We start from the raw sequence: 18,585 nt of genomic DNA, 5'->3' as shown, positions 1-18,585 counted from the left end.
GATTTCTGTTAAAGATTTCATTTGCACACCTAGATTAGCTGGTCTTCCCATGCTGAGAAAGACTTGATAAAGCATGGGTTCACAGACGCGGATGTGCCAGCTCAGCACGGAGCTTCACACAACCGCCTGACATTTCTCTAACCAGATATCTAGGATGAAATAGAAAAAATACTAACAATGCTTGAGAATGCTACTTAACTTGACTTAAATGTTTGGCTTCTTAGTGAAAAAATGGTTCTATTGGTGGGGGCAAAAGGAAAGAAAAGGCAAAGACTTTTCACAAAATTATTTTAGCCCGGCCAGTTTGGCTCAGCGGTTGAGCATCGACATATGAACCAGGAGGTCAGGGTTCCATTCCTGGTCAGGGCACATGCACGGTTTATGGGCTTGATCCCCCATAGGGGGCATACAGGAGCAGTTGATCAATGATTCTCTCATTGATGTTTGTATCTTGTTCTCCCTCTCCCTTCCTCTTTTAAATCAATAAAAATATATTAAAGAACTATTTTAAAATATTGCAAATTAAATCGTCAATAATAAAGTGTTACATTCCAGAAGTGAAAATTCTAGAAATTACATCTGTATAATTTTTATGTCTATGATTCAAGAAGAAAGTAAAAAAGTATGGTTACCAAAGTGGAGGAAAAATTTTATGCCTAAGTGGTCATAAATACTATGCTGAATAGAAGAGGAAACACGGTTTGGGCGAGGAGACAATTATGTATAGAACACATCATCTGAACAGACTCAGAAATGCATCCGTGCGGAGCAGAGCGTGACGAAAGGAATTTCAGTAACAGTATGGAGAAGGAGAGTGTTATCTGACCCCTTTAAAAATGAGAGACGTTCCGGATTTGATGGTTTCACCATTCAGATTCCCCCTCTCTGCGCCGTACACTTCCGGCCAAAGGTCTGGATGTAAGTTCCCGTTGAAATCATCTTTAAGAACGGAGGGCAGAGGAACGACAGGAACGCAGTAGGTTCCACCAAAGCCCCGGTCACATCTATGGGAAAAAAAAGGGGGGAGAAAAGGCATTATTTGTCCTGAGTTTAAGAAGCCATGTTTATTTTCGTATTCCCAAAAGAGGAGCTGCCAGTGTTAACTTACACACAGCGTCCAGCATCACAAGTCCCTCGTCCCGAGCACATCCACGGGCACCCTGAGGCCAGCACCACGTTGTCAATAGCCCAGGTGTCGCCTCCCACAGTGTAGTTGGCCTGAATCCATCTGAACCGCGTTCTGGGAGATCTAAGCAAAGAAAACACACTTAGTTCGACAAGAAACCTGGAAAGCATGGGAACATTTACTTCAATTCTCCATTTACTTAAAGTACTCTCCTCCAGGTTCCGGTTCCCTGTTCTTTAAGACACTGGATTTTCATACCAAGTATTGGATACTATTTCCTCTTACACTATAAAAATGGAAGTATTAAACAGGCTTTTAAAATATTTCACTTTTGTTTTTTTCATGCAAGAGGTGGGAGAGTTATTTTGAACTATGGATTTATTTAGTGTTTGAACCATATGCAGAATTTTAGTTTTTGTTCTCAGACGTTCACTGCCACCCAGTACTGGGAAGGGGACCCAGGGTGACAGACACGAGGAAAGATTTGAATCGTGCAAAGTTCTTGCCACGAGGTCCCTGCTCTAGGGTCCCTAAAGCGTTTGTGAGACAGTAAGTGGAAGCTCCATTGAGCTTCATTGGTCCTGACGCATGTGGTGCCTTCATTATCTGCCCTCTTCTCTTGTCTTATTTCCCCCTATTTCTTGCCTCACAATTATACTCTGGCAGCACCGAATCCTTGAATTTCCCCATGAAACTCTCTGGTGCCTGGGATTTTGTTTAGGTTTTCAACAGCAAACATGCTCTCCAGCAGGCCCTCTGTGCTTCAGCAAGACTCAGCTCAGACATCAGCTCCTCCAGAAAGCTCCCTCTGTGCTCCCCAAACTGAGTTAAGTATTACCTCCCTGTGCTCCAATAATATCCCTGTGTATTACCTGTTAGAATATCATAAACTGCTTAGAAGTCTGTTATCCCAAATAATGTATCTGTGTCCTGGCCTCAGCCTATTTGTGTTGTGTTAGAGGTCTAAAACTCAATAGCGATTCAACAAATGCTTGTTGAATGAAAACAAACTGAACAAATGAGCTACAAGGAAGCATCCTGTAAAGCTCTGGGGTCCACAGGATATGATTTTAGGTTCAGTACTAAATGCTTTAGTTTCCTGCGGTGTTTTTCTGCCATTTGGTTATGCTTCTATTAATCAAAATTGAACCAGGAAAACAAAAACCACTATAAGTATTTAATACAAACAGAATTTGATGCAAGGAACTGTATGCACAGTTAGTGGTAGAGCTGAGAAGCCAACAGGGGTAGTGAGGAAACCAGGGGTTAGCAATTCAGGAAGCCTCTACAAGTCCAAAGTTGGAGGGACACAGGCAGGAGACATTGTTGTTGGTGTCCACAGGTCAAGGGCACATGAAGGGCCACCTGGGAAGAGCTGGAGCCACTGAAGTTGGCCAACATGCACTTGAGGCAGAAAAGGAGAGGGAGGAATATCCTGGTTTATCTCTGTTTCCACCCTCCAATCTCTTGCCAGTGTCTGCCACTGTCTAATTCTATCAGGAAGCCAGCAGGTACAGAGGCTGGCACTTGCAGCCTATACAGGCCAACTTGCTTGCAATTCAGAACAGAGCAGTGCAGGGAGGTGGTGGAGGGTCGGGGAGGAGGGAGACAGGGCTCGGTGGGGGGCGGGGGGTGCAGTTCCAGATGGAACAATGTTCAACCAGCCACCACAGTACACCTTAGTTCCTAGAAAGATCCTAAAACATCCAAATGCCTAAACCACGGAAGTGGGAGCCTGTTATAAGCCCCAAAACAACTCTTAAATGTGATCCGAAATGCTGGTGAGGGGAAGAAAGTTGTAAAATAATATGAGCATTTTATTGTGGTTTTGCAAGTAAAAAAACCCCACAAACTAACAACTGAGGATACTTCATATGTTTTCCATATGCGATGATTTCACTTACTGCTTAATGTGAATAAGTATCTGCCTGTTTATTTGGAAGATACTTATTTTTACAACAGTTTAAAAATGGAATCTGATGGGCAGCCTTCACAGGGCTGAGGAGCAGAAAAATTCAGCCTTGACAAACTTACAGAACTCCTCACCACATTAAAAACCGCAGCCCAAAGCACCTTACACTTTTCTTCCTGGCACATTCTGCGCATAATCATCACGAGAAAGCAACAGCATTGCCAAGTGGAATCACAATTATTTTCAAATTAGGTGACAGAAACCTAAAGGAAGTTCTGCCATGCAGCCAAATGACAGTCCTCACATGGTGGCGAGTGGAAGGTAGACAGTGATCCGCTTCCAATTCTGGAATCTTTCCGAGGTGTAAATTGAACTTTCTGTGTAGTGCAGACAGCCAATGGTTGGAGGGACACACTCTTCCGTGACAAGATGCCAGTCCCTGCCGTTGTTCAGAGAATACTGGAGCTGGACGCTGTGGGAGGCGCTGAAGGGCTTGCTACAGCCCATGCTCATGTCAAACTGCAAGAAGGTCGATGATGACACATGAAAGTCCCAGGTCTCTGCATAACGAGGTTTTCCTACATGAAAGGAAAAGTTTAAAGGGCAGCATATAATTGTGCGCTCTTTTCTTTTTTGGCACCTGCGGGCCACAGACACTTTCAGTAGCAAATGAAAATCATGTCTTATCCTTCGTGCCTCATTCTTCGGTGGTATTTTTACTAGTATTTGATTAGCATAGACTCGAAAACATGGAAGGCTGCTAACTGGAAAAACTTCACTATCTTGAGAAGGGTGAATATAGAGCCTCAAGTCTGTAATACTGCAAATTATGAAACAAAGGAATGTCTTCAGCTAGATATATTTTGCCCTCCTTTTAAGAAACCCCAGTCATATTCTGCATGCTCTGTGAGAGTCCTAACAAGAACTGTCATTGGGCCACCAAGTTATATTAGAGGACAATACAACTTTATTTTTTTTCCAGAAGCCTTCCTCAGCACAGGCAGTTATGCAACAGTTTTGCATTAGAGAATCTCCTCTTGATTTTTAGTTAATTAGTCCTTTAGTTAATTACATACTTTCCCTTTATCTGGTGAAAATATATACCTATGTTTTCAGTGAATATCAGAGCAGTATCCATAGAGAGACAGTCAATGTCGACTTGACCTCCTTGGATTCGATACCAGTTGGCTTGCAAATCTATAGAGCCATCAAATTTGTCTTGAAACCCAGTTTGAGAGCTGTCATTCATTCCTATAAGGACATCATCCAAGGCCCACTGGGCTGAATGCTTCCCTGGAATCAGATAAATAAAGGCAGTTACAGAAGGTTCATTATATACACTATACATGTCTGTATGACCGTGCTTTTAAGTCAAATTGTCTAGAAATTGACTGCAAATTAAGAAACACACAATACAATGTGGCTTTAACCATAAGTCCTAAATGCTACCAGGAAAGTTGGGGTGAGCAGTAACTTGCCATGTTGGGGTTGCCACCATCGAAAAGCTGTAGCAGGTGTCTTTGCCTCCCGTGGCAGGTCAATGGAAATGATCTGTGGTTCCAGAAATGACATGAAGTCCAACTCGCGAAGCAAATGCCAGAGTATTCCATTGTCATTTGAATACTGAACAATAAGCCCTGAGTTAAAAGACATAAATCCAGTGACTTGGAAAGCTTTCCTAGAGGCAAACGAGGCAACGAGCAGTATTTTTTTAAATGGCAAGGCTGCAGCAGAAACTTCAAATTGTGACTCATGGAATGAGGGCACATTCATCTAACTTCCAAGGAATGAATTAGTAGACCCGAAGGCTCATCAATTCCTTGACAGTTTCTAATGCACCACCTCCCCGGAAATGGAGAAGAAAAATACATAAGCTCTTTTAAAGACCACTGAAGTTGTATGAACAATGAGTAGCTGGTAAGGGGGACATAAAAATCCACTCCCGATTATGTATCTGAATTTTAGATTCTGTCCTGAATATTACAGTCTCATATCATTATTATACACTCAGAAGAAATAGCTCAATCTCCCCAGCACAAAATCAAGTAGTGCTCTTTTCTGCCAGAGCATCAGGCGGTGAGCGAGGCCCAATGTGAAATTCTGGTAAGCAGAAGGATCCTTCACGGGCTCTTCACATTTTGTCAGACCTTGGTCACCGAAGTCTGAATAAAGTCAAATTATTAAATTGCAAAGCAGAAAAATTCGCTACCCTCCAATGTTGGTTCTACTTTCCTTTCTCTGTGCCACCCTTGCCCCTTCACTTATCCCATCTACCCAACGTCCCTCTGTCCATCACCAGAGTAACGTGATTTTGGGACCAGCATTTGAACAGGCCTCTGAAGGGATTCAGATGTACATTAAAATAGGAGAAGTCTGGCTCAAGAAGTCCACACTCCATCTGGTTTCTGCTTGTTGCCTTTCTCCTCATTACTTTCCCAGGAGAATCACATATACATGCCTTCAGGCAGCAACGAAGTCTGCAGAGCTGAGGACCCCCAATGCCAAAGGACAATGAAGAAATGCCTCCCAGAGAAGTTACAAAAGAGTGGAGAAACGCAGGGAGGGGAAACAGCAATATCCATATTTTATATCAACTGCTGAGCCTCATTAGCTGTGTCATCTAACACACTGCACATCTGAATAAACCAAGCCATTTTTGCTTATCTACCGAGTGTTTACAGCATGTAAAACATTTCTCTTTGTAAATTACAACTCCATCTGCATTCTGCCCAGTCTTATAGGAAATAGCCTAATTTTGATTTTCATTCCAAATATGTAAATTGGAGCTTCAGCTTGGGTAAGTAAAAAATCTTTGGTTTCATCACTAGAAAAGATTGGTTCAAGGATTTAGAAAGATTTACATTTTAACAGCCAGCTTTTTAGTAAAAGGCTAAGAAATGCCTGTGGGATGTGAGTTACAGGACCAGTAGTGAGCTCAAGAAAATGGCTCAGGAGTAGCTGAGCAGAAGTTGTTCTTTCCTAAAGGGACACTGAGGGAATCGGCCCAATGGGCACGTAACCAGAGGTTGTACAGAGGAGAGCCTAATGCCTATGAACAGTGGGTGCTTCCTATTACACTCTGGTCAGAGGTTTTGTTTGTTCGTAGCTTATGTAAGAATAGGGTGCAGACTAGTAATTTTCATAATTGTTACACTATCCCAACCACAAACTATTTTCAAATAGTAATATTATTATAAGGGTTTAAAGAAAACATCAAAATGCTCTGCCTCTCCAATCAGAAAACAAGGTCCTGAGGTCAGACCTGGTCTTTTTCTCATTCCTCAAAGCTCCTATCTCTGCATGGGCCAAGCATGTGCTTGGGAAATATTCATCTGTTTTGGATTTCATAGAGTGTTTGTAGGGTGATCTGGTAAACACTTATTATGTCGCTGGCTGGCTGGAAAACCTTCAGGTGGTCTCCATGACACATGGATTCAGACCCCAACTCCTTACCATGGCCAGTGAGACCGTGTGACCCAGCTCCTGTCTGTCCCTTATACAGACCACTCGCCTACCTTTATGAGCCCCAAGCCACAGTGCCCTTCTTTCTGCTCCTGCAATATCACAATTCTTTCCCACCTCGTGGCCTCTGCTGTCTCTTCTGCCAGGATAATGTTCCTGAACTGGCTGGCTCCTTCTCATCCTTTAGATTTCCATTTAAACGTCACTTCCTCAGGAGTCCCCCCTACCTGAACCCCTTCTATCTACACCTCGTGGCCTCTGCTGTCTCTTCTGCCAGGATAATGTTCCTGAACTGGCTGGCTCCTTCTCATCCTTTACATTTCTATTTAAACATCACTTCCTCAGGAGTTCCCCCCCAACCCCCACCGCCTCACCCACTTCTATCAGTAGTTCTCAACCTTCCTAATGCCGCGACCCTTTAATACAGTTCCTCATGTTGTGGTGACCCCCAACCATAAAATTATTTTCATTGCTACTTCATAACTGTAATTTTGCTACTGTTATGAATCATAATGTAAATATCTGATATGCTATATGTTTTCCGATGGTCGTGACCCACAGATGTTGATTTAATCAACATCTCCCCCTGCATAAGTTTACTTTCCATCTCATTGGCTTATCTATTTTCATTTAGCCCATCAATCTAACATCTTGCTTATTCATTTTCTTTGTTGTTTATTTTCTAACTCCTCTCACTAGAATGTATGTGCCCTTCGGGCAGGGGTTTAGTCTGCTGTGGTCGATAGTGGGACACTGGTTCTTCCTCTCCTGGCACATGGTAGTTTGTACTTCTTGTCTCCTTATGGCTGACAATACCCACAATCTACCCAGCAGCTGCTTCATTATTCTGGGTGCTGGAATGAGGCCCTCAGAGGATCCATGTAGCACGAAGGAGAAACCCCCCCCCTTTTTTTTATAAAACCAAGATTAGAGAGCTGTTTGTTACTGCAGCATAACTCAGCTCATCATGACTGATGAATCAGTCTTTCGGTGACACTGTATCTGCAGCTCACTGGAATAATGTCAGGCTTAGAGCAAACTCTTAATAAACCCTCGTTGAAGAGATTAGAGAACACAAAATGGTCTATAAAAGTTTCTGGACTGCTGCTTCAGTAAATAGGTGATCTAGATAATTACTAGACTAAAAGTACTGAGATATCAGAAAAAGTCACAAAAGCTTTCAGTGTGTGCTGATATGGCCAAGGACCTTTAGAATTGACGAATAGAGCTATCAGTAGGTCTATTGGCTAACAGGTACTGTTTAAGTCACCATGTTTTACACAGTCACGCTTGAGATAATAACACACTTAGAAGCTGTAAAACTCTTCCCATGCCATTCATGAGATCAGGGACTGGAGGAGGATTTCGTGCTAGGAGCCAATTCACATTCGGAGTCCCTTAAGGAACCTCATTATCTTTGTAGAGCTCCTGAAGGCCACCTTGCATGCTTCAAGCCTTCTGCATTTCTTTCAGAACTGAATCACTGAGGCAGAAGATGGTATAGATGCCTAGAGAGAGCAGACGTCTGGGCAAGGAGAGAGGCAGTATAGCATGGTGGTTAAGTCATGGGGTCTGGACCCAGTGTGAGTGGCTTGAATCCCTGTTCATCCACTTATTAGCTGCATGATTTTGGGTAAGTTACTTGAATTCCTGTGCCTCAGCTTCTACATCTGTAAAATAGGACTACTAATAGTACTTATAGCAAAGGGGTATGATGGGAATTAAATGAACACAGTTAAAACACATGGAATAGTGGCATATATATATATATAATGTGTGTTCAAAATTAATGTTCATTATTACCAAGAACTGCTTCTTCTACTCAATGATACCAGTACCCCTAGAATGTTTATGGGCAGAGAGTAGCATTTGATCTGCATTCAATAATGATCTATGTGCAAAACGCATTTCTAGTCCCTGAGCCGAATGTAAAAGTCTCTGCTATTTTTTTTCTCCCTGTGGAAAGTTATAAAATGATCAGGGTTCCCTAAAACAAATATACTTTGAGCCAGAGCAGACATGATGCTTTTCAGGCTTACGGATCTGCATGAGGAATCTTAGAGATCATGGCTCTATGCAGCTGCCCATTCAATGACGGAGAAGAGAGGAGAAGGAATGATTCAGGGAGTGGATCAGTTTGCAAAATCCTGGACTAACTCTGGGAGGAAAAAGAACTAACTTGCCAATAGTAACTGCAATTTCCATCAAAGATGGCAGCTTACCTTCATTTCTAGCTCTTGGTTTGATGCAGGTAATGCCTGACGTTTTGCTTCCAATTTGTATATAAAACTGAACGAGTCTGGGAAGGAAAAATACTCCAAGTTACTTACAAATAGGTGAATTCGGAAGACATTTAACCTTTTGCTTTATGACATGCACACAAATCCTATAATTCTTAAGTTTTAAACATAAAGGGCATATGACCACCAGAAACAACAGAGATTATATAATAAGTTATTCTCTAACCATTAAAAAATAATTCATATGACATTCATTTTATTCTGTAATAACCACTGAAACTAAAGGAACAGTTTAACCCCACTTTATTTTGACAGGCTGATGTAATGAAATGAAGTCACTGAAATGAGAGTTCCTTAAATCAAGAGAATACTGATCTTGGAAACTCAAGATGAGGGGGAAAAAAAACTAACATTAAGAAGCTGAGCTCTTTGGTCTTGGCCACAGAAGCAAGATGAAGGAAACATCCTTGGTTGGAAAGCGGCGCAACAAGCCGCACACACTGTGCCACCGCAGTGGCTCCAAGGGCTGCCCCTTCCGAAGTCCACCTGCGGCAAGTGTGGCTACCGCAAGCGGAAGAGGAAGTATAAGTGGAGTGAGTGCCAAGGCTAAACGAGCAAACACCACCCGCGCTGGTGGCATGAGGCACCTAAAATTGTGTACTACAATCAGGCATGGATCCCATGCAAGAACAACACCTAAATCCAAGAGGGCAGCATCCAGTTCGTCTACAGAATTTCAATGACTAGTCAAGCAAGAAATGTTGTTTTTTTAAAGAAGCTGAATGCTACATTTGTTAGGGCCAGATACTTAGACGGTTTAATTTTTCACAACTGACACTCACTCAGTGGACTGAAATTAGATTGTAGTGAGAATAACGTCTAGAAGTTTCAAACACTTCTTCATTTTTCTTTCTCCCAATTCTCAAACAATCTAATTGATTTATAAGCAGCACAGTTTTCTTTTAGGTGTGATACTTGACCGTAAAACCAAGCAGTTATTTATTTTACCAGTAGGTGTCAGCATAGGTATTTTAAATTCTGGAGCACTTTTCGTTAAGTAAAAACAAATAGACTTAATAAATGGGATGCATCATTTTCAGACACAAAATTTAAAGTTGAAAAAAAATCTTTGCTTTACCTGAAACATGTTAAAAATAATACCAAACGGTCTTCATAATAATGCAGAAGTTTAGAAAACCAAGCTGATATACAAGGCTGGGTGATGACTGCATATTGATTAATAAATTGTGGTATAAATTTTGTAGAAATTACCCATTTTATTATAGACTTAAAGTTATGCCTCATTTTTACATATCAGAATCTATATAGAGAAACATTATTATGTAAACCTCAATAACAGAACAGAACCCCGAAACAGAATGCGTTTCAGGTTAGACCACATGACATGGTAAATACAATGTTCAAGGAGACGTGTGCCAATGAACTACTTACCTGATGTTCCTCGTGTCCAGAGGGACAGTCCGCGCTTCCCTTTTCCCCGGGCCATTGAAGTAGAGGGATTTGCCGTCGTTAAGCGTCCCACAGCCCGTTCCAACCTGGCCTCCGGTTATCTTGTACCACAGAGAACTGAGCTTCCCCTCAAACCTATCGAACATCTCACTGTGATTAGGCACATTAGACACACAGGTTCCTTGTGCGGCTTCCGAGAAAAGAAATACATGGGAGAGAGGTTTCATTGAAATCCTTTCATGTTGTAAGGTACATTCAAGCGCATGGGCCAAGGAAACATTTGCACAGGTGTTAGGAGAAAGAAACCAAATGAAAATTTGTATCTCACAATTGTATGACTGAAAAGCAGCCGTCACTACCATCCTCAGAAACACTATTCTGCCTCTATAATTGTTTATTTTTTAATGGGAGACATTGGGAACTGCACATTTCCATGGCTCTTGCTACTCAAAGGATTTGTACAAACTGAGAATAGATTTTGTCCACAATAAAGTTAGCTTCTCTGTCGCCCTTCTGTTAGAGGACCAATGGGAGGAATTAATCCCAGATTTTAGTAACCATGCTGAAGCCACAGGTGACAGTGCTCTCCACAGAAGGCTCCGGCAACAACACCTTGCCCCTGGTCACACTCCAGAAGGGCAGGGCACGGCACTGAAAAGCTAATAAGAATCTGTTTAAGGTTGTCTCCAAGAAAAATTCTAAAAAAGGTATTGATGCTTATAATATTTTCTCTTTAATTTTATCTTTAATCTCAGCTCCCTTTTTATTTTTGCTTATAACAACATTCAATGGTGACTGTGGTCAGAAAATACTATTCTTGTAAAGTTCTCATGGATAGTCTTAGATTTATCATTTCAAAAGTTGACTGTTACTTTAAATGTACAGAATTACATTTCTTATAAAACAAACAAACAAACAAACAAAAATGTGAAAAGCACAGGGAGTCCTTACAGCCAAGTGATTAAGATCTTGGGCCTGGGTTTTAGAAAATGACTACAAGGGTTTGAAGCCTCGCTCTAGCAATCCTACCTGTGTAACCTTGTCAGGTTACTAAATCTCTCTGTGCCTCAGTTTCCTTAAATGTACATAGGAACAATAACAATATTATGGCACAGGGTTATTGTTAGAATTAAGTGAGATGAGATAAAAGGCACTTACTATAGTGCCTAGCATGAATTAGGAACTCAAACAATGTTAGTTGTTACTGTTATTATTAATAAAAATTTGTGTTGGCTTTGGCTGGGTAGCTCAGTTAGTTAGAACGTCATCCCAACATGCCAAGGTTGCAGGTTCAATCTCCCATCAGGGCACATACAAGAAGCAGCCAATGAATTCATAAATAAGTGGAATGTCAAATCAATTTCTGCATGTGTGTGTGTGTGTGTCTCTCTCTCTCCCCATCTCTCTAAAATCAATAAAAAAGTTCGTGTTATTTTTTTTCTTCCTTAGGCAGCTCAAATCTACAAAATAATTTAGCATTTCATGTGCTTGGGTTGCAAATTCTTACAGTTAAGACTTAAGGAAGATTAAATTTAGAATATATTTCCTTAGAAGAAGTAACATGAAATATAGTAACTAGAGATACATATTACAAACAGACACCTGTCTGAGGCCTTACCGGTGTACCCCAGGTCACAGAAACACACCCCTGAGACGCAGTCCCCATGGCCACTGCAGTAACTGGGACAAGGCTCCGATATGTACACTCCATCCAAACCAAAGGGAGGCACGTTTTTCTGTGAGCTGCTCTCCTGGATCCAGCGGAATCTGATCTTACTGTTGGGAAAAACAACATGTGTTCTTGTACCAACGTCTCACTGCTAAGCACTGAACTCTACGACAGTTAAAATAATTCAAGAAAAATTAAATATATACTAATATTTTAAAGTATGCTTGATTGGACACAACCTTCATAAGGTGTCTCTCTCAGATCTTTCTCAAAACTTCTTTTTTTTCTCTCTCAAAACTTCTTGATTTCTTCTTCAGGATAAATATTTCAATATCAGGTACAGGAGACTTTTGATGTCCAGGAACACAGTATAGGTTTTTACTTGTAGATTGTAAGAGGCTCCCTGGAAATTTTTTAAACCATCAAATGAAAGCTCTTAGCTAGAACACATAAGGGACTCTGGCTATTTGCCACTGGCATGATTCTGATAGTGAAGAATAAAGTTTGTACTGACAGCTCTGTTCCCACCTGTTGCCTTCCTCTTCACTTTTCATCTGCAGATCTCCAAGGCGCTCATTCTATGAACTCTTAGCAACCGGCTGGGCTGCCAGTGAACACTGGTAACTGCCAATGAACAAAGGAGGGACCTGGTCCCTGTGCTTCAAAACCCTGGGACACCAGCGGACTGGGCTGCTGTCCAGTCCTCCCCCCACAATAACAGTCTTGTGCCCGCCAAACTAAGACTTGTTCCAGTTGCTTTCCAATCTTTTCAATCCTTTCAACACATCTCTTTTCTTTTTAAATATTTGGAAACCTACACACATCTTTAATTTCATACCAGGAAAATACATTCTCTTCCTTAGTTCTATTGATATCAAAAAGGAAAGGTGGATTAGGCTATCTAGATTTCAATTAATTTTGCTGCAAATATTTATAGACTTTGGAGTGAATCAGTAAAAAAGGCGTAAAGAATCTTAGAGATCAATAAAGAGAGTTAAGGATAACTGTAGACAAAGATGTTTCCTTCTCCCCTCTTTTATTATGAACATAATATGTCAGTATCAGAACACATTTCTTTCTGCTTCTTCAAATAGCTTTGCTAAGTTGGCAACACTAAACCATAGCAATGTGTTTTTTTCTTTGTTGTTTTAAGTTACCTACTTTAGGCAAATCTGCAAAATGTAACCAATGGTGCTGTTTACCAGGAGTAAAAGTGCTCAGGGTTACTCATCTATTAACACAAAGTCTTAACACACATTCTTCAGTGAACACTTATTTTCTTTGGAGCTAATTCAAAATATATTGGTCTTATTTTCAAAGGTAAAAGACAACTGAATTAAATATTAGAAAAACAAAGCAAAAATAAAAGAAAGAAGAAAGGAAAAGAAAAAAGGAAATACAGTTGCAGAATCATGGACCTTGGGAAAATTCCTCCCATTGGGATTGCAATGTTATTTAGGCTGTGAAGAGATTTTTTCCTCTCAAAAGAAGTAAATGGAATTGATGAACAGTAGCTTTTGAAAATTGCTCTGAAGGAAAATGTTACAGGCTCTGTGTCCCTTCCAAAATACAGGCTGTGTATCTGTAATAAAAGAGGAAAACACACCAATTCCATCATATAAGTCCTATTTGATTAGAAGTCAGTCATACTTGCCCTCTCTTTTAACTTTTCTATAATAAAATCCAGAGACATATAGATCCATAGCTTCTACTCCATGGAAAGTCAGAAAAAAAAGAGGTAAGAACACCTTTTTTTTTCTGCCCACCTGGCATCTCTGCTTCATGGAAGGGGCAACCTCAGACCGAGGCCCAGAGGCATTCAGAAGGTTGGAGAATCCTACCTTTAGGTAGAATTCTAGAAGCTTTGGTAATTTGATAATGGACAAAGGGCAAGGGAAGTGCCTTGACCTATTTGACTCTTGGATTCCTATAATTTTCATTATAATAAAAAAAAAATCAATGTTTAGTCTGGCCAGAGAGAAAGCGACACCCCTGCTGGTGGATCCTAAGGCTGCCACAGAACCAAGCAGCACAGTGTGCTGTCGGTATTTGAGAGGGGGAAGGATCTCAGGAGCTCAGCATTAACGAAGACATATTTAAATAAAACGAAATGACTAATCATTTTGTTAACAGGGTGAGTCCAGGACATGGTGAATCATGGCTCAGTGTCCTCGCTGGAAACCTTGTTCCAGAGTGAAAGGGCAAGAGCTGGGACCTTTTTTTCCTTCTTTTAGTCTTTGCTAGTTGATTTTTGTTGGAAGCACAAATCAAAGAAACAGAGCTTTGTTTCACTGATCACGACGTGGGCGAGCTTTGCTTCATCGCAATTTCTCCAAGTTGTGCCTGCTTCCTGATCCCTACTGCTATTCTGTTCTCCTCTCAGGAACGCAATCTTGGAATTGAGCACAAGTAATTTAGCAACCTCTGGGTTGCTGGAATAAAAGGAAGAACTAGTAAGTTTACGAAAAAATATAATCATAGAGAGACCATAAGAAGGGAGGAAATAAGTCAGCCAAAGATAAGCGAATAAGAGAATGCCTAGATTCCACATAGTTTGCATTTATTTAAGCCTTTATTGTTGAAAGTATAACCTATGTCCCCCTTTTTCTCCCATTGAGAAACTTGTCCCCTCCCTCCTCCCCAGGCCTTCACCGCACTATTATCTGTGTTCCTGGATTATGCATATATGCACACAAGTTCTTTGGTTGATCTCTTCCTACCCACTCACCCCCATCTTCCCTCTGAGATTCGACAGTCCATTCCATGCTTCTATGTCTCTGGATCTATTTTGTTCATGAGTTCATTTTGTTCATTAGATTCCACATATGCGTGAGGTCATGTGATACTTGTCTCTCTCTGACTGGCGTATTTTGCTTAGCACAGGGGAGGCGACAGAGCTTTGAAATTATTAAGATCATTAATGTGTGTGTGCACGTGTGTGTATGTGCTAGTCGTGCCTTTTCAGAGAGACACAGTAGACTTCAGATCAATGAGTTCTTGCTGAACAGAATGGAATTTATTTTGGAAATCATATTTTAAAAAGAGAGGTGTCTTGAAAATAGATAATCTCCTATTGCTTGTTCTTATTCCTCATTCAATATCCCTTCATTCAACCAGCATTTACCAAGTGCCTACAACATGCCAGGGCCGGGGATACGATGGGAAGCAGAAATCTTACCTGGTTCCTGCCTTCACCTAGCCCACAGCTGAGTGAGGAGACAGACTTAATTAAAGCTCTGCACAAAGAAATGTGAATGTGCAACTGGGATAACTATCGCCATTAAGCAGGACACTGAGCTATGGGAGCAGGTAATAGAGGCCTTTGACCAGATAGTCAGGAAGGTCTGGAAAGAACTGAAGGAAGTAATGACTAAGGAAAACACAGAATTTGATCTTATGCAGCTTTACTAGAAATAAACCATAGTGTGGTTTGACTACTTAAATTACTGAACAACCCTAGCCAGTTTGGTTCAGTGGGTAGAGCGTAGGCCTGTGACTGAAGGGTCCTCGGTCAAGGGCACATGCCTGGGTTGAGGGCCCGATCCCAAGAGAGGGCGTGTAGGAGGCAGCCAATCAATGATTCTCTTTCATCGTTGATGTTTCTATCTCTCGTTCCCTCTCCTTCCTCTCTGAAGTCAATAAAAATATATTTTTAAAAGAATTACTGAACAAAACTCCCCCTTTGCATGTCTCAGGTAAGGAAGAAATAAAAGATGAGACTCTATCTTTGTGCCCTTCATCAATTACCTTTGTAATTGGAGGATGCCTGAGTGACCAGGAGAATTGGTTTCTACAAAACCCTCTTCCACTACCACACTTCAGAGAAGGTTGCATTTGCCTCTCAAATAAGAAGGTTCCCGAGCACCTGCTTGTCCAGTGCAGAGGTGCACAGATGGTGGGTGGTGGTGGAGGGGACATTCTGATGATTACTAAGCAACTATTTCTAGCCCTCCCAGATAGATCAACTTTTTTTTTTTTTTTTTTTTTTTTTTTTTTTTTTTTTTTTTGCATTCTGCATGAAGAACCTACAGCAGGTTGCATGGCATACTGTATGGTTGGGGGTGTTGTTGAGAGTCAGGAGGGACGTACCAGCATATATTTACCACAGCCCATGTCTCTCCTCTGTAGGCAAGAACCAAGAGAATTCACATGAGTACAAACTGCTCCTTTTGAGAAAATTAGCTTAGAATTATTTGTGAAAGAGCAATGTTCTAGTAACGACTAGTATTATAAGCATGTTGCTTTGTGACAAAAATAGCTCCAAATTTTGACAATTTTCACACTTAGAATTCTCAGCTTTCCACCACTGTATTTGGAGATATCTGAGTTTAACATATTGCAGAAGGAACAACAACAGCTCATTTACTTGGGTTAAAGTAGAAACATATTTACTATTCTCTAGTAGAGAGCTCTTTGTCAGAAATGCCATCAGCCAATAAGCTGGATGGTATTCAAATTAACCAGGAAGTTGGATTCTAATGAACAATATTTCTTCTTCCAAAAGCTGAGGTCCAAGACAATATTGACAATTGGTAGTCTCAAAATATTGGCTTGCTTTGTCATAGTAAGGACAAGTTTCTCACATGTGGCTTGTATCAGTTGGATTATTTCACCCAATGTCAAACAAACTGCAGCTTCAGATGCCACTGTATATTATCTGGCTTTGGGGATTCAAACCAGATTTGTGTTTTTGGCTTCTGATTCTGCTGACTACTTTCTAGTGATGTCTTCCAGCACCCTCATATTCTACTCATTGCCGCACAGATGCTCGCCCCCCTCCCTTCCGCCCTGATGCTCCCCAAATTCATAAAGTGCTGCACCTATATATTTAGGAAGAGCTCTGGTTGGGCCACAGTTTCAGAAAAGCATGTAGACAAAAGGCAGTGGTGGAGGTAAGAGTACAAGGGCTGCATGCCCAGCTTGAGATGGGCAGAAAGCAGGATGACATGGCTATTTAGCTGCATGTTTTTATGGAAAAGGGAAGATGTCTTAAAGGTTGAAGCCTGGAGAGTAGAACCAACAGCTGGGAAGAACAACTGATTAGGGAACAGAACTCTCTTAATCAAGGAAACTTTCTTGTCCTGGACATTGTTCGTGAAAGAGGGAGATGCAGGTAACAAGTATCTTGCTGGCTTTCAGAATTCCCACAACCAGTGGCTACCATGTGCATCCCATTCTTTACCGTTTCTTTCTTTTTTTGTTTTTAGTGGGAGTGTCTATTGTCGTTATCCGGTCATTGTCTTTCCAGTGTTGAATATAGGTGGGGTACATCATTCATCTTTTTAGTTTACAGTCCTATAAATCAAGAGGAGCCATGTGTAGGAAGCCATGTCTATACCTTGACCTGATGTAGTGCCTGATACTGTGATGGGAAGTTTTTCTACTGAAGTTCATGGTGTAATTTTTTCAGGGATACACATCTAAGAGAACACAACCAGCTTACCTAGCTAGATGGATGATACAGAGCAAAGTTGATGATCAGTTAGGTGAAAAATTCACAAACAGAATAGTCCCCAAGAACTTTATGAATAAGCCGCTCGTATAGATTGCTAAGCTTGTATCATTATGCCAGTCAGGATGAGGAAAGTTACGCTGTGCTAATAAACAACCCCCAATCTCAGTGGCTTAACTCCACAAAAGCTTGTTTCCTGATTATGCTACATGTCTAGTATACATTGGCAAGGAAGTCTGCTTCTTGTAGACACTAGGGGACCCAAATGAGTGTAAGCTTCATCTTAAAACATGCTTTCATGAAGCAGAGAACATGACAAAGTGTACAGTGGGCTGTTGAAGTCACATGCTTCATTTTACTCATATTTCATTAGACCATGTCAAACGTTAAGGCATATGGGGATAGCACAATCTTACATATTTTAGGAATGAAGCAAGCTAAATATATTGTTGAATGGCATTAACGAGAATGCCAACTATATATTAAGCCACATCCATAGGAAGCAGTGCAAATACACTTACTGATTTGCCTCAGCTCCACACAGAAATGCTTTGACTGAATCACAATTTAATTTCTGTTCTAAGATTCTATTAAAAAGTGTCTACTTGAAGAATGTTCCTTTATCTTTCATAAAGTGATAGTTAAAGATACTGATCTCTATGTTACCTACTCTACCTGGCATAAGCATGCATATATATATATGTATATACATATGCTATATATTTATCCTACAATACTGAACATGGAAAAAGAGTATCTTTTAAAAAATCAGAATGTATATGCTTCCTTTTTTTAACCCAACAATGAGAACTAAATGATCGTATATTTTCCCCCTTTGTTTGAGCTGCCAGGAAACTAAGAGTTAAATTTATTGTCCTATGAATGAAACAAATTCATTTGAAGTGCTTGATCTCATTCCTGTTAACTGAATTTTAATCTTTTGATCTATTGTTTTAATATTTATTGTGATAGTCATTTAAAGGGATCATTTATATTGCAAGATATTTCAAATTGTCTTTACAATGAGGCATTAATTTATCAAAAATCTATATAAAGTGAAATCTGATATAATGTCTTATAATCTTTTTTAGCCTTTAACATCATTTGTTCATGGCTGTACTCTCAGTGCTTAGAACAGTGGTTAATAAATATTTGTTGAACAGATGAATACATGAGTGACTGAGTGAGTGAATTTGTTTCACAAGTGTAAATGTGTCACGTGTGCACATGCACACGTGCACGCAGACACACATC

At 40.6% G+C, this 18,585-nt stretch overlaps 1 protein-coding gene across 1 annotated transcript in view; it reads right to left on the bottom strand.

Moving 5' to 3' along the window:
- RELN (reelin) overlaps positions 1 to 18,585 on the bottom strand; it is a gene marked incomplete at its 5' end in the record, with an annotated part of 426,427 nt that overhangs the window by 73,725 nt on the left and 334,117 nt on the right. Inside the window, 8 exons of the mRNA XM_015571214.1 lie at positions 827 to 1,004; positions 1,109 to 1,249; positions 3,343 to 3,616; positions 4,143 to 4,331; positions 4,517 to 4,675; positions 8,723 to 8,799; positions 10,193 to 10,400; positions 11,829 to 11,986. Of these exons, the coding sequence (XP_015426700.1) occupies positions 827 to 1,004; positions 1,109 to 1,249; positions 3,343 to 3,616; positions 4,143 to 4,331; positions 4,517 to 4,675; positions 8,723 to 8,799; positions 10,193 to 10,400; positions 11,829 to 11,986 (1,384 nt within the window). The remainder of the gene's footprint in view (positions 1 to 826; positions 1,005 to 1,108; positions 1,250 to 3,342; positions 3,617 to 4,142; positions 4,332 to 4,516; positions 4,676 to 8,722; positions 8,800 to 10,192; positions 10,401 to 11,828; positions 11,987 to 18,585) is intronic.

Source organism: Myotis davidii, unplaced genomic scaffold, assembly GCF_000327345.1.
Source record: "Myotis davidii unplaced genomic scaffold, ASM32734v1 scaffold125, whole genome shotgun sequence".
In the NCBI taxonomy this organism is placed as follows: Eukaryota; Metazoa; Chordata; class Mammalia; order Chiroptera; family Vespertilionidae; genus Myotis; species Myotis davidii.
Note: the sequence above shows the minus strand (reverse complement) of the source record. Positions and strands in the feature narration are given on the sequence as shown.